This window comes from Trematomus bernacchii, unplaced genomic scaffold (assembly GCF_902827165.1).
Source record: "Trematomus bernacchii unplaced genomic scaffold, fTreBer1.1, whole genome shotgun sequence".
NCBI classification, from domain to species: Eukaryota; Metazoa; Chordata; class Actinopteri; order Perciformes; family Nototheniidae; genus Trematomus; species Trematomus bernacchii.
The window spans coordinates 12,687,785-12,703,386 of NW_022987720.1; the positions used below are offsets into that span (position 1 = coordinate 12,687,785).

At 42.3% G+C, this 15,602-nt stretch overlaps 1 protein-coding gene across 1 annotated transcript; it reads left to right on the forward strand.

Moving 5' to 3' along the window:
• Window positions 1–385: 385 nt before the first annotated feature.
• Window positions 386–15,125, forward strand: LOC117492287 (C1q-related factor). The gene is made up of 2 exons (XM_034142449.1): window positions 386–1,492; window positions 13,229–15,125. Exons 1-2 carry the CDS (start codon window positions 884–886, stop codon window positions 13,406–13,408), a joined length of 789 nt encoding a protein of 262 aa, XP_033998340.1. The 5' UTR covers window positions 386–883; the 3' UTR covers window positions 13,409–15,125.
• Window positions 15,126–15,602: the final 477 nt, after the last annotated feature.

Genomic DNA, 15,602 nt, shown 5'->3' on the forward strand with positions numbered 1-15,602 from the left:
AAAGCAAAGGGAGTGAGAAACAGCATCAAAAGTGGGGAGAAGGAGGAGAGAGCAAGGGGAGAAGAACAAGGAGGAATGAAAGAGGGGGAGCAAGATGGTCCGGGGGGGTGCTGTTAGTTCCTTGGTGGTTTCAGGAGTAGTAGAAAGAAATGCAATGTGATGAGAGTCCTTCCTCTGAGAGAGTCGGGGAGAGAGAGAGAGAGAGAGAGAGAGAGAGAGAGAGAGAGAGAGAGAGAGAGAGAGAGAGAAGGGGATGTAACCACACCAACCTTCCACTCGATGGGGGAGCAAGGGGGAGGAGAGGGGGGGCTCTACTGCTACTGCCGTATAAAAAGCCAAGCCTGAGAATCCGGCACCACAAACTCACCACACATACACACTCACACACACACACACACACACACTCACACAGATCCAGTGGCTGCTCTGTATCTCTGACACTCACCCACTCTCATCGTTTTCTCTCTCTCTCTCTCTCTCACTGTCCCTCCCTCCCTCCTTCCCTCTGTCTCTCACTCCATTCCTCTGGGATCTGCATCCTTCTTGCTTCTTCTCAGATTGTGTTTGTAAGTGCGGGCTGAATGTCTCCCCGTGTATGCTTGGGTATCCCTGGGTCTTTTTTGCATGTGTGAGTGACTGCTTGCCAACTTTGGAGTGACTGGGCAGAGCAGTGAGAAGTGTATGTGGGTCTCTGTCTCACCCTCACACACTCTCCGGTCCTCTCGCAACTCTTCTCGGGATCTCCGGATCCCTTCCGACGGTGGCAGGCTCCCCACACAAAGCAGTCACCATTTCTGCCCCCGGGAGACCCACGCTGGCAGCGCAGCCCCTTCCCCGACTCAGCATCGGGAGGAAGACCCTGGTGGCGGCTGCTGTAGGGGTTATGCTGGTCCTGGTGCTGGTGGTCCTCATCCCCGTGCTCGTCAGCTCTGTGGGTACAGATGCCAGCCACTATGAGATGCTGGGCACCTGTCGGATGGTGTGCGACCCCTACCTGAACAAGGGGACGCCGGCAAGCAGCACCACCTCCACCGGGCTCCAGGCTGAGGCGGAGGCGCTGAGCGACAACAGCAACGTGCTTCCACCCTCCACCTTACTGCAGGGCCCACAGGGGAAGCCTGGCAGGCCGGGCAAGCCAGGACCACCCGGGCCACTGGGAGAACCGGGGCCCCCCGGACCTGCGGGGCCTCCTGGTGACAGAGGGGATCAGGGAAGGACTGGGATTTTGGGTCTGGGAGGGAATGGAGCTATCAGCACGGCCACCTACAGCACGGTGCCTCGGGTGGCCTTCTATGCGGGGCTAAAGAACCCCCACGAAGGCTACGAGATCCTCAAGTTTGACGATGTGGTCACCAACCTGGGCAACAACTATGATGGCATTTCTGGCAAATTCATCTGCAGCATACCGGGCACATACTTCTTTATCTACCATGTGCTGATGAGAGGAGGGGATGGCACCAGCATGTGGGCAGACCTCTGCAAGAATGGCCAGGTGAGTGCTTTGAAAAACTTTTCCTGAGTTTCCTTTCCTCAGTGTAAGAAAAGCCACTTTCTGCCCTGATCCTCATTCTCCTCCTATCCATTGCTTAAAAAACAACATAGTAAGAAAGTCATTTCTCAAACAGCCAGTATATAAAAAGTGACATTGTAAGGCAAGGGTGCGCATCTGCCGTGCGCCTCCAAAGCCCAGAGCGCACAGCTGTGGCACCCCGCGCGCCTGGAGATAAAGATGTGTTGACTGGTTGCAGCCGCGTCCCCTCTGCGCGTGATGCGACCTGACATTGCCGCGTCCCGCGAGCCGAAGGACGGTCACAGTTTGGGCTGAACATGGAGCGCGAGCCGATTTGTGTGCCTTTACACTGTAGCATTACGAAATTGTAGCCATTACGCGTAATTTACGGAGGATTTAACTGCAGTTTTTGCCGGAGTGTCGGTATTCACGGAGTTTTAGAGTGAGGAAGAAAAAGAATCGGCTGGAGTTGTTTAACGCGGTCGCATCCGTTTAATTTATGTTATCACGAGTCTACTTGTTTTGTGTATTGTAGGCTACTCCTGCTAATACTGTAATTATAGTTATTATTGAAGTTGAGCATTTATTTTTATCATTATAGGCTACATTTATTTTTAATTGTATAAAAGACTAGGCCTATGTGTGTACAAAACAAATACATATCTTCCGTTTTTTTTTTACAACAATCATCTCCGATAACCTTTAGACCAGGTGTTTGGTTGCTTGTCTGCACTAAGTTGAGGGAGAAATAGAAATTTCGCTCCGAATGTTTGGACCATACCTGTCTGTGAAGCACTCCGGATTGTGCTGTCTGTCCACCGCTGCCCACATCTGTCTTCGCAGTCGTGTTAAATGCATTAGGACGTTGACATGATCTATTCACGGCTTCTCTGATGCATCTTTTTAATAGGGCTCTAATTTTATTGTGCGCCCCGGAGGGTTTTCTCAGGTTGGTTAATGTGTGTCGTTCCGATCAGCCGTCACATCTCTTATCTTCAAAGTGGCTCCGAAATGTTTGCCTGTAAAATAAAAATAAATAAAAAAAGATATGGATGTTACGCTGCAGATAATGTTTGATTTGTTTGCTAAAACTGTGGCTCTATCATATTGCCTAGTTGGTTGCCAGTATTATGACTGACGTGAAAAACGATAAAGATAAATAAAAATAAGTAATAGGTCGTTGAAAAAGGCTTTATGATGCATTCAAATGTTCACATTTGCAAAACTAATATCAGTGACAACGGAACAATGCAAAACTTTACCAATACTTAAAGTCTGTCTTTATCATAAGGAATCCTGAGAAAGGAGATATTTATGTGTAGCCTGCATTGTATTTCACACTTCTTTATTTTAACTGCATGCATACTTTAAGATATATTTGTCCTCAAAGTCAATTGTATAGCAACATGGTATTGAAATTGTATTGACATTTTTCTAACTGTACATGAGAAAACACTTACCACAGTTCAAAGGAAATTAATAATTTGTAGTCCATTTCATGAACAGTTGAGGTTTCTTCTTCGCCCTGCATTGAGAAGAGGTGATAAAGTTCAAATATACCACATCTCATCCTCCTACTGTCACTTCACATCATGTCCCAGCAGCCTCTCTGCCATGGTTCAACTCTGCTGCTATGAAACAATTAGAATTTCATATGGTTTTAATGTTTTGCCAAATTGAATATAAAAGAAAATCATGTAGATTAATAAGCACAAAGTTAATTAAAGCAGAAGGCATTCGGGGCCTCACATTTTAAGAACTGTGCAGTAAAAGTATATATGTGCAGCATGGAGATAAAATAACAGCTGGACTCTGTATGCTGAACCTGCAGTCTCACTGAGGCTGCCAGAGGTTAATTTCTTTATCCTCGCCAAGTTCACACCCAGCACGAAAAAGAGTTACAGCAATCTCCTTCTATATTTAATGTCTCACTCAACAGTAATGTTTATGGGTGGGCGTAAAAACATTGATATATAATAGGGGAAGAAGAACATATGTTCCTATAAAACGCCTTCTGTTCCCGCTTCATTGTGCTCCCAAGAGGAGGTTGCTGGGGTACTTAAGTTAGACGCACGCAGTGTTCTTCTCCAGAGACCCGCGTAATGTTTATAAAGTGTTAACTGAGTCCCTGTCTTCCTCCTTTGTCCTACGCAGAGTTGGTATAAACACACCGTCTTCTTGTTGTGGTGTTTATTAGGGTTGTGTGTTTGGCTGATGGAGAAGGCCCCGGAGCCTTCGTCTGTGTAAATGCTTATAAATGTTGGGCCAACTTATGCTTCATCATTGATGAAGTGCTGAGAGTCAAACTGAAGCCACACTGGTGCTTTCCTCAGCTCATTAAGGCTGCAAAAAGCTACACTGTGAGTTGGGACAAGGGAGGTCAGGGAATTGCAGACTATACTAGTATTTTATCATCTTTTGGCTTTAGTGAGCAGCGTGTTTCCAAGCCCTGCAGTGCTGTTTCACTCCAGCATGTGCTCCTCCCACTCCAGGGGTTCTTACAAGCTGTGTCTACCATCGGCATCCTCGGGTTACTTTATTTATTTCACTCTTCTTCCGGTTCCAGAGTTCAACACAAGAATCCCAACACAAGTCGTTGCAACTTTTGACACTTTTCAAGTTAAACCAAAAAGTTAGCTTCCTGAAACAAATAAGAAATCTATTTCCAGCACAGCACACTTTATCCGCTTTCCAAGCCCCACACACTCTTTTGGCTTCTTTTCTCGCTTGTTCTCTTACACGCCTGCCAACTATCCCAACCATTCCTAAACTCTCTCCAGTAAATCAATGCTATAACCTGCCTTGGACACATCCTAAGAGACACAGCAGAGACAATGAAGACAAATGCAGTGGATGCAGAAGACAGAGAAGACATAGTTATGGTGCTATTGTGTCACAGAGTCTATTTAATTGTAATTAAAAAGCTTGAACCAGATCCAGAATGTGTTTGCGCTTCTCCTCTCCATTCCCTTCTTAATATTGTTATTAATCCGCAAAACCGTTTCAGAGTTAATTAAAAGCAATGACTTCAGCGTCAGTCTCTCAAGAGGACCATAGTGAATAATCACTCTGTCTCCTCCTTTAATAAGCTTCAACGTCCTTCGTGCACATGGCTCTTCCTCAGCAATTACCGCTGCAGTCTCCTCCTCACATACACACACATTGACACATGCGCACGCTTGTAACACCCCCCCCCCCCCCCCCTTTTTCCGCCCCGCCCTCCTAACCCACTGCCTCAACCCACCCCGACTGTGCACTGCCCTCCATCTCTCCTCTATGTCAGGTTTACAGGAGCTCACTTTTCCGAAGGAGCAGAAAGTTTTAGTCCTGAAAGGAGAACTTTTCTTTTAAAGCAGGATTCATATTTTGGTATTGCCGAATTGATTTGCTTACACACAATGCCATCAATATTCTTCATTTTCTCTCAAGTGATGCATTGCACTGTAACAGAATAAGTTAGTGTGCCATCCATTTCTTGGATATTGTGGAGAGAGGTTCCTTTTACCTTTTAAGTTTTGCTTGAGTTCAGTCACGTGTCATTTTCCTCTAACACCATTCCCCACAGTCCGTCATAGGCACCTCTTCAGGTCAGGTATGCATACACACAAGACTGTTTACTCTTTTGCTGTGTATTCAGGTGAAACCCACGCATTGTGTTTAGCATGTGGTTTCAATCCCGACATTAAACATAGGAGCTGAGCCGTCTGCATGCAGGTCTGCTCTGTTTGATCAGGTTATACGCTCAAAGGAAAGGTGTAAATAACCAAATCAGATTTCACGAGGGGCTCGGGTCATTATTGGTTTTTATTTTCAGTGAAATAATTTAGGAAAAATGTGATTGCAAGCATTAAACACACAGGCATCTAAACACACATACAGCAATACTTAGACTTGATTGATTTTAACATTCTGGTATGGTTCAGACCTGCTATTCTTCATCGTGGTCTGACTCCAGTACTGAGAGGCCTCTGTGTGTCTGCCCGCTGTAACAGAGAGACTCTGTCTGAAATAGACAGACAGGGTTTGAGAGTCCCTCAGCCTCTTTGCCTGCGGTATTGATCCCCTTATGTGTATGTGTGCCTTCGTGTGCGTGCATGTAAGCGTCACTTTCCTTCTTCTGACAGACCCATTTCTTTCTGTGTGATGTATACCGTGGCATATCTTTTATAATCAGCCAGAGAGGTAGTGGAGGCGGACCTTTGGCCTTGATCTGCTGTGTAATTGGACATTGGATTTGACACTCCGCCGAGTGGAACATTAGAGCTGGTCTAATTAGGTGCGAGGGCTATCAAATGAAGATTGGCCCATGTTGTTAGGAAATACCACACAGATTGGAAATGTCAAGATGACATCGGGCTGTCATCCGCAAGCAACGGGAAGGAAATCTATCATTTATTGGTGAAGTTTCAAAACTTGCTCGAATACTGCCCACCACTTGTCTGTAATAACTATATTACTTTAAACCATTTTGACACTAAGATGGCCATATAGAAAGTAATTATTGCTCACAATCCACACACTGGCATTAGGAAGCTCATGAAATACTGCGACTGAAAACATACAGTCTAAAATAGTCTATGGATCGTCTCCTGTGGCTGGCTGACTCAAGGATGCTATAGTGTTGACTCACAAGACTTCTCCATTATAATGAGGGCCGTATGGGAGACAGACAAGTGCTCCTGGCCCTCTTATGCAAACATCCCTCTCTCCATCTCTCCCTACGCCCCTGACATTTAGCCGTCCCCCGAATTCAGTCTTCAGTGATACCCACAATTATCCTCTCCCTCTTCACGGGAAAGCAGCAAGTCAATGGCTTTAAATGACTCACACTTTCCTTCATAAATCAATGTGTTTAACACCTCCTGCCCCCCCCTCATGAAATGAATATGGGCAGAAGACATCAACGCAGTAAGAGAAGATGAATCGGCTACTGTATGGAGTAGCATGTCAAGGAAAAGCCTACAGTTTGCCTCTCATCCAACACTTGTACAGAAACCTCATTTTAAAGGAGTATTTTTTTCATTTAAGAAAAAAGGGGGAACATCTCAGTGCCTCAGGGTAACTAGGAAGCACACGGAAGAAACAGGCTTAGTGTGAACAAAGGTTGAAATATTTGCAGAAAAAGTCCTTTCAGACAATGCTGGGAGCCGTGATTGTGGTCTCCGTGTTGTGGCTGGAGGCAGACAGCGCAGTAATTAACTGAGCGTGATGAGTCAGACAAGAAAGAAAAGGGTGGCTGGATCGAGGGTCAAAGTTCATGCCTCTTTTTCCCACCACTGTTTCCTCCGACAAGCCCCTTTCAGTGGCTCTCTCAAGAAAAAGCTGTGTGGAATGCTTCCCCTTTGACGCCACTGCTACAATACTGTTATTCTGGCTTAGAATGCTTCTACAGCATTTGGATCACATATGGTTAATACATGTGATAAACTAATGAACTAATGTCTGGCACCAGACTCACCTTTAGCATTAGTGTAAGCAATTTTATAATCAGCGAGAGATTTGTGCTGCAAAGTCATTCTGTTTCAAAGGAGGCTGAGCAGGTACAAAGAGAACAGCTGGTGAAATTAATTCAGGAAGCTTTTTCCAACTCTCGTCTGACAGATGGCAAATCTCCTGTTACCATTTCATTCCTCTTATCATGTTTTCACTTAGGTTCCTCCGACAAATAAACCTGTAACACATGGAAGACGAGTCACTTTCCTACAATTCACTTGCAACCGATTGTAATTTCCTGTTCTCATTATTTCTGTTAAATTGCATCTTATGTGGATGTGGATGTATGTGTGTGTGTGTCTGTCCTTCACCCTGTGTGTGTTTGTTTGTGAGGAGCAGTGAAATGTTGGACCAGGCTCAATAGCGGTGGCACGCTATCTAAGCTGCTATTACGCATGCAGTTCACAGCTGGAATGTTCAAACACAATTAGACGACAGTACACTTTGATTTAAAGGCGACCAATAGACTCATTGATGCAAAATGGAGGCTCAACATCAAGTCAACAAATCCCTGTCAGAGATGCCTCGAGACATGTCCTTGTCACCGTGACAAAGCCTCTTGTAAGATGTCCCAGTGGGACGTTACAGGCTTCTCTTGCACCAGACACAACAGATAAAACCTCAAATTGTCATGACTTTTGTAAACACAGTTCTATTAAGGGTTTAGAATAGAATGAAAATAATGTATTTTTAATAGAGGCTGATTGCAGAAGTGACAGTCAGTGTTCCTCACATAATAATTATGCAATGTTCATATTTAGTTATACAGTGTATGTTAAGAGAATCCACACTTCACTTTTCCCAGCACGCATTATCTATTAAGCCCAAGTGCAGCCTTGAGTTTTCTGTGTCTCCACTCAGAATATTATTCAATCAAAGCCATCACGTTGACGATATGACGGATGCAAACACGCACGAGCAGCCACAAGGAAGACAACATTGCCTGACACCTCATTTACAATCGCCAGAGCCGGCGCTTACAGCCTCATGCTTTGTTTATCTTGTCAAAGTTCCTCTACATATTCCGCGTCAAGGTCACACACTGCCAGTTGGCTGTTAGTCCTGCTCATCTCTCGCTATGCGTCTGCCATACACTGCATTTAAACCTCATATCCCTAACAAGTGCCTTGTGTGCACTTGAGAAAACCAGAGAGAAAAATAGCTCCAATAGCTCACTGATCATTATTTCCAAAATAGTGAGGCTTTATTCATGCACGCTTATCCTTGATAGCAAACGAAGGAGGCCTAAACAACAGCAGTGAGTCTCAGAAGGGGATAAAAACCATTAGAGCAAAGAAACAAAACAAAAATATCATTGAGGAAGAACAGGAAGGATTTCAGAGAAGCTTTCTCTCACCAGGTCTAAGCTCATACTGTCTCTGCTAAAAGAATGTCATTTATATTGTCTTTCACCATCCCACAAAAACACATAAATCATGCACGTGACGACGAGCAAATGAAGGCAGTCATTTAAAGAAATTACACATCTGTGACATTGCCAGAGGTTCCCAGGTTCAGATTGAACACCTCCAAAGCAAATATTTTGATAAAGTTTCATTAAAATCCCAACTGACAAATCCTCCTGAGCCACCATCAGCCGCCTCCTCACCAACCCTAGGCGGTAAACCTCTAATAGGATGGTGTTGACTTTTGCACGCTATTAATATGCTCCGGACGCCTGCATCTCAGAATCTGAACAGGAGGCTTTGTTTGCACATCGATATGAGCTGTGCTAGATTTAATCAGGAGGATAAACAATAAAAAGTACAATATTCCATATATTACTCCTGCATCTTAACACCTCTCCTCAGAATTTAATTATTCAGATTAGCCTTTACAGACACCCTTATCCTTCTCTCAACATAAGGAAGGTGATTCGAAGACACAGAGTACAGTTTTTTCTCTCTTTGCTGGACTGAAATGCTGACGTAAATGAATCATCCGAACAAAGATTTACCTCAAGTGTTGTGCCCACGCTTGATGCTCTTTTAATTTCAACTGGCTCACTTTAAAAGCTTTGAAAAGCCCTTTCCTTGTTCATGTAACCTTCCATTATAAAATTATGTTTTCATTTCAAATCACTGGCAATAATTCTGTTGTGATGGCTGAACAAGTGTCGACCTTGCTTGTCTCTGCTTCAACACACTGAGACGAAGGCAACGCAAAGGACAGATTCCCTTTGAAAATCATTCAGACTATTTCTGATTGGTTGAATGAGGAAAAGAAATCCAGCAAAAGTATTGATGTATGACTAAAAGCTTCAGAATGATTTGAAAGCAAAGTAATCTGCAAGTAAATGAAAATGTTAGTATTTTTTTGCGGTGACACTTGAGTATATTTGCAGTCTATACTCCTATATCAAATGCTGAATCACAGACAATCAGCGTAAATAATGCTCATAAATAGTTGTTATCCTGCAGCAACAAGAAACACTGACAGCTCTCAGGTGATTTTGTGGTGATAACAGCAGAAATGTTCCCACAGATTAAGTGTTGTGAAGAGATGTTCTGTAACATGTGAGCAACATTCGGCAGCCTGCGGCCTGCTGTGGGTGGGGGGGGGGGTTCAATGTCAGATATCACGTACCTTCACGCCTTAATGTTTTTTACAGCAGGGGTGCTGATTCACCTTTACTTTAGCGTAACTCTCACTGTTTGTCGATGTGTTGACAAGGAGAAAAGTATTTAGGTTGCTTACATGCTTCGGTGGAGAAATGTCTTGTTTTTTTATCACTGGCGTATAACTGGAAAAAAAAGCACATTTCAGAAATACATTGCTGTGTCATATACTGTTCCATTGAAACAAACTACTGAATATGAAGTTCATGAACAATTTACATTTTCTATTTTATTATTCAATCACAAATTCATAACATCTATTATGATTGTTTTTACTTACTACTACTAAACAAGTGAAAAATCTAATTTAAATATATGTTATTTTAAGGAATTACTTTGGTACACTTCAGTGGACACCATGCACCAATGGTTAAAACATTAATTTAGAGAGCTCAACATAGGTCTAATAACAGACGTAAATAAAACCTTTACTGAAAGCAAATGGTATGAATATATAGGTAAGGACATTTAATGACAACAAATATATGTTTATTCAGACGTATATTGAATTCAATTGAATCACTTTTATACTGTTGATGCATGATGTCAGGTGGACAGTAGACCTGTGGCGCATAACATCCATTGACACTAACAGACATATTTTAATTAACATTACAAACATAATCTGGATACAACTATTTTTAACCATTTAAAATCCAAAAGTGTCTGGTTTAAAGAGAAAAACAGCATTCACCAGTTATTCCTAAAGTTCTTTGTGCATCTCCTTTTCCATGCGCCATTTCTGATTTATTGTGCAATACTTTAAAACACAAAGAGGTACAAAAATAATAATCAAAAAGATTTTAGAAATAACTTTATTCTCGGATTTATGAGCGGATTTTTAAGACATGGTAAATCAACTTTAATGATTCAAAATGGCTTCCATATATCTGTTCAATGATTTGGGTTAATAAGACACACCTCTGCAGACTTCCAACACAGGTTGTTAAAAATCATTTGATGATGATGAGCATTAAGAGTACGAACAATATTAAACAGAGAAGTCAATTTGAAGAACGTACTAAAAATAGTCACAGCTGGTAATTATGAAATATTTGTAAAACAATACAAGAAAAAAAAGGGAACAAACCAAAATAAAAACAAACTCTTGATTATTTCAATATAGCAAAAAACACGACTTAAATATATTTAAAATCAGTAGAAGCTGCTCCCTGTTAGTTTTGGCAATATGGCAGGAGGTCTCTGCCTGTAGCTGGCCACTCTGAACATTTGTCAATACGTCTGTTGTGTCTACTCCTTAAATAAGCCGACTTTTTATTGGGCATCCTCTATTCCTCCTGTTTGGCCTGCTTGTCGAAACCCTCTTTAAAAGCCACAATTTAAAGCTGTGTGGACAAACAGCGGGCCAAGGTAAGGGCCAGGAGACCCGATAATGAGCCACAAGAAAAATACTTCAAATGCACGTAAACTATTGATTTGAATTCAACCTCACTGACCAGACTAAGCGACTAATTGGCTAATTCAACCAATGGATACCTTTAAGGATGTACAGAACATTATTTATTTTTTCAAGAGAAAAAATAATGATCTTTTGGGGTTGCAGTTATCCTTGTTAGTTACTGAGATACTGCGCTGAGTGTACGCTTTGAGGAGTGGCCCATTTTTGTTGTTTGAATTGTTAAACAATGCCTATTTGGTTAAAGTAGCAATATTACATTTTCATTTTGCATCTATACTGGGTGGACAGTTGTAATAATTACAATTTTTGTAGTGAATTTTAGTTGACCAAAGATACCTGGCAGATAATGTAAATGAAGTTCTGCAGTTTTTGACCCTTAGACCCAAAGATCTGTGATGCTCTGCCAGGCCTGAACTCCAGCCAGATTTTCTTTCTCCTTGTTTTGTGGCTTCTCGCTGTCAGTCTGTTCTTTGCCAATTGATACTCACGCAACTACTCTAGTTCTGCTGCGTAAAGATTGCTTATTCTCAGCATTCTTTGTCATCCCAATACTAAACACTGCACTGTACAGAATGCAGTTAACATTTAAGAGCGTTGTGGAGGGAAATATGTAACTCAGACAGACGGAGGCAACATGCAGCCTGAGACCTTCATTGTATGTCACTTATTTTCCCCCTAACCTTCTACTCATCCTCCCTTTTTGTATTTGATGTAGCAAAGAGAACAATCAGTTGAATGTCTTAAAAATTGCAACTGTGATACAGCGTTTTCAAGCAAGCAAGTCATTCATTATAACATGTACAGTTAGTCTCTCTACGTCATACAGAGCTATTGTTTCAGCGCCCATTTGGCATTGCATCTACACTTACCTCCCAAGAGAGATAGAGCGTGTTTGTGGTGGCGCTCTTAATGAGTCAGGACAGGTTATTTAGAAACTGCTCCAAATGTCCTATAACCAGACTGGCAGAATACAAACACACACACACACACACACACACACACACACACACACACACCACACACACACACACACACACACACACACACACACACACACACACACACACACACCACACACACACACACCACACACACACACACACACACACACACACACACACACACACATACACACACACGTATATATTACTTACACAGTGCCAAATATAGATACAACATGTCTGTATTATATGAAAAGGTATTCCAAAGACTATTGTCTCTCCTCGCTATTTGTTATGAAACATGTCTGCTGGGGCATCCTTCATGTCACTTTTAGTATATATTTCTGTTATTTATTATTACACAGGTTTAAACCCACAGAGACAGCCATGTTGCGAAGTTTCTAAACTTTCTGTGGACTTTTTGTTCCGAGGTCGAGTGTCAGGTCTTTGGACCGCTGGGTTGATTGAACCCATAAATCTGCTTTGACAGAGAGGCCTGGGGCTGGCCTGACCCTGTGGTTGCTCCTGTACGTTTAATATCAATATGAAGAACTACTTGTGCCAACAAACTTTATGACATTAAAATGTCTAGGTACATTTCACGTTCTTCCTCTGTGCAACACGTTACTCTCTGTTGGTGCAGCAGCATAGTGACTTTTCAATCTAGTGAGATTTTAAAAAGAAATACATTTTCTTCACTTTTCACTTCTATTTTATTGCAATTGCATTTTGAATAGTTGTTTGAAAGACCTTGGTTTCATTTGTTTCTTTCTAAATTAGCACAATATTGCATAACGCTTTCACCGTATTATTCAAATAAAGTCCAGCAACTTTCTAAAATATTATTTTATGATTGTGAAACCGGACATTTTTTAATATGTTCTGTTTTCTCATAAACTCCTGCACTTTCTTTAACAGCCAAACAAATGTATAAAAACTAACACTTATATCAAAAGATTCCCAACCATTATGTGTTTCTTCTTGCAGATTTGTATCTTTGAAAAATTATGAGCATTTTCTATTAATAAAATAACAAATGTAGGAGAGTGAGTAGCCTTAGTAACGAAATGTGAGTCCCTGAATGTCTTTATTCTATAATGAAGAAAATCTTTCTACCCGTGGAAGAACTTTGAAATGTCAACCTATTTGGGGAATTTCCCATATCAATGAAGTTACTGTCCTCATATGAACTGTAGCTAACAAGCCTACCATTCTCCAACATGTTCTCCTCTCCTTGCTGTTCCAGGTTCGTGCCAGTGCCATCGCCCAGGACGCAGACCAGAACTACGACTACGCCTCCAACAGCGTCATCCTCCATCTGGACGCAGGGGACGAGGTGTACATCAAACTGGACGGAGGCAAAGCCCACGGAGGGAACAACAACAAGTACAGCACCTTCAATGGCTTCATCCTGTACGCAGACTGAGAACACACAGACACAGAGACAGTCAGATAGGAAGAGATTGAGAGAAAGAGTTGGGTGGGTTTGGGTGTGTGTGTTAAAAGCTGGAATGCTTTATAGTTTTCCTAATTCTCTCCATCATCACGGACACCTCTGCTTTGTATCCATCAGCCGAGACATCCAGGCTCTGTAGCCGAGTCTGTCGCAAAGCCTCCGAGGACACGCTGAGAGGGGCCGGGCGGAGGATGTAGGGTGGAGGTGGGCTGTTTTTATCTCCTCGCCACAATGCCTACGTGTCAGGAGGTCCTCGCTTTCAGTGTCTATCCTCTTCAACCCTGCTCCATTGCACAGAAATATCAACAAAAATGAAAAACCCTGCAAAAAGCGGATGACCTCACCTCTTCTCTCCACAGTGGCAACAGCTGTACTGTCGGTGGACTCAATTGACTCAAGTGTAGTGTTGTTCCGTGCGATTTTCCTTAAGAGTGTGTTTTTATTTTGTAGACATGCATAATATTCTACACAGATGAGATTTAAAAAAATAGAGAATATTTGTCCCTTGTGAACATATCCCGTTTGACTGAGAGAACAGATTTGTCAGATGTTATTTGTGATGCAGCTCAGGCATCTAACAGCTGGAAAAAGAAATCTTTAAGACGATGTAAGACTGAGTGTTTCATGACAGTGGGTGTTTTTCTTCATCGCTGGGTACAGCAAAGTAACTATATATTGTTCATGTGGAGAATAAGAATTCATTCTGCACTATTCCTTATAATGTATCTAAAAAAAGGAAACATCTCATTTAGAAAATATCCTTACCACGAACCACCTCACACTGTTTGCACATACACAATATCCTGCTGCTGTACGGATTAAAGTAGAGTTCAAATCGTCTTCTTTCTATGTTTAGTTTTATGTAGATGCTCTGCTCGGCGACACCACCGGGCATGTGATGAAGCAAACATCTCCAGATTCAGAGGTAACCTTTTTGAACAGTTTTTTTCTTCTTCTTTGCTGTGCTGACCTCCGAGGCCCTCTTTTGTAGCGGAGGGAGAGTAAGTCACAAAGACGGAGAGAATGATGGGGGAGGTGGAGGGGGCGTTCAGCCACAGTAACAGTGAGTGGGCAATTTCTCTGTTTCAGTGTCTCTGAGCCTCACTGGATGTCATCCATTCATTAGCTGCATACTCACTGACACACAGGCATTATGGTAATATTTACTCAACATGGTTGCCTGACAGCTTGCTTGAGAATGAAATTGATTGGGTGAGTGACTTGTTCAATCATGACTGCACGTATGTGTGAGTGTGAGTGTGTATGTGTCTCTGCATACCGGTGAGGGTCTGCATTTTAGCATGTGCCATAGCTACATCGTTCCTTTTTCAGAGTTATTCTGTGCTACAGCCAATGACAGATATTTTCCTCAGCAGCCAATGAGATTGTGCTCTGTAGGGTGGGGAGCCTCTATAGATATAACGAGAAGAACAAACAGCTTGTAAATGAAATATATGACATGTTTGTCTATCTTATCTTTTGGAATTGTTGAATACATTTAAATAATAAATGGGATTTTTTGAGTGGCTTGTCTTACGAGAATTATTGTATCCCAAAAAACGCTAAATAGGGAAAATGATCTGTACAAGGATCTCATTTGCTTTGTGAGACTTCATGACTTGAAATGTGTTTTTGTTCTGTTTAAACCAAACGTTTTAACAATGGCCTGCCAGTGCAAACATTAAAAGATGATTTTATCAGCAAGTCCCTCATCTCTCTTTTCTCTGAAAAAAACCAACGGTATATTTAGGGAAATGGGTGTCGAGGGAAATGTCTGTGTGTATGCTTCATGCGCGCCATCTCTAAGTGATCCTGTGGAGCCTCTCCCATCTGTAAAGGTGCGCTTGGAGATAAGGACTTCCAACTTTAGCAACATCCAACTGTGGAGTAAAAGGCCGTTCTTGAATGCTGACGAGTCCTTAAGGAAATGCAGGCTATTCCTCAATCGGCAATCACAGCGTCTTTTCACAGATTCTCATCAACAGAGGCATGATATACCCAGCGAGGAAGTGCGGATGGAGGAGGGAGACAGGGTGGAGGAAAGATTGAGCGAGATAGAACAGGAGCGGAATATAGTTTGACAAAGACAGATGGAGACACGAGAGAAAGAGTAGGCCACAGAGAGAAGTAATGGGAACGGGATAGATAGGGAGGGAGAGGGTAA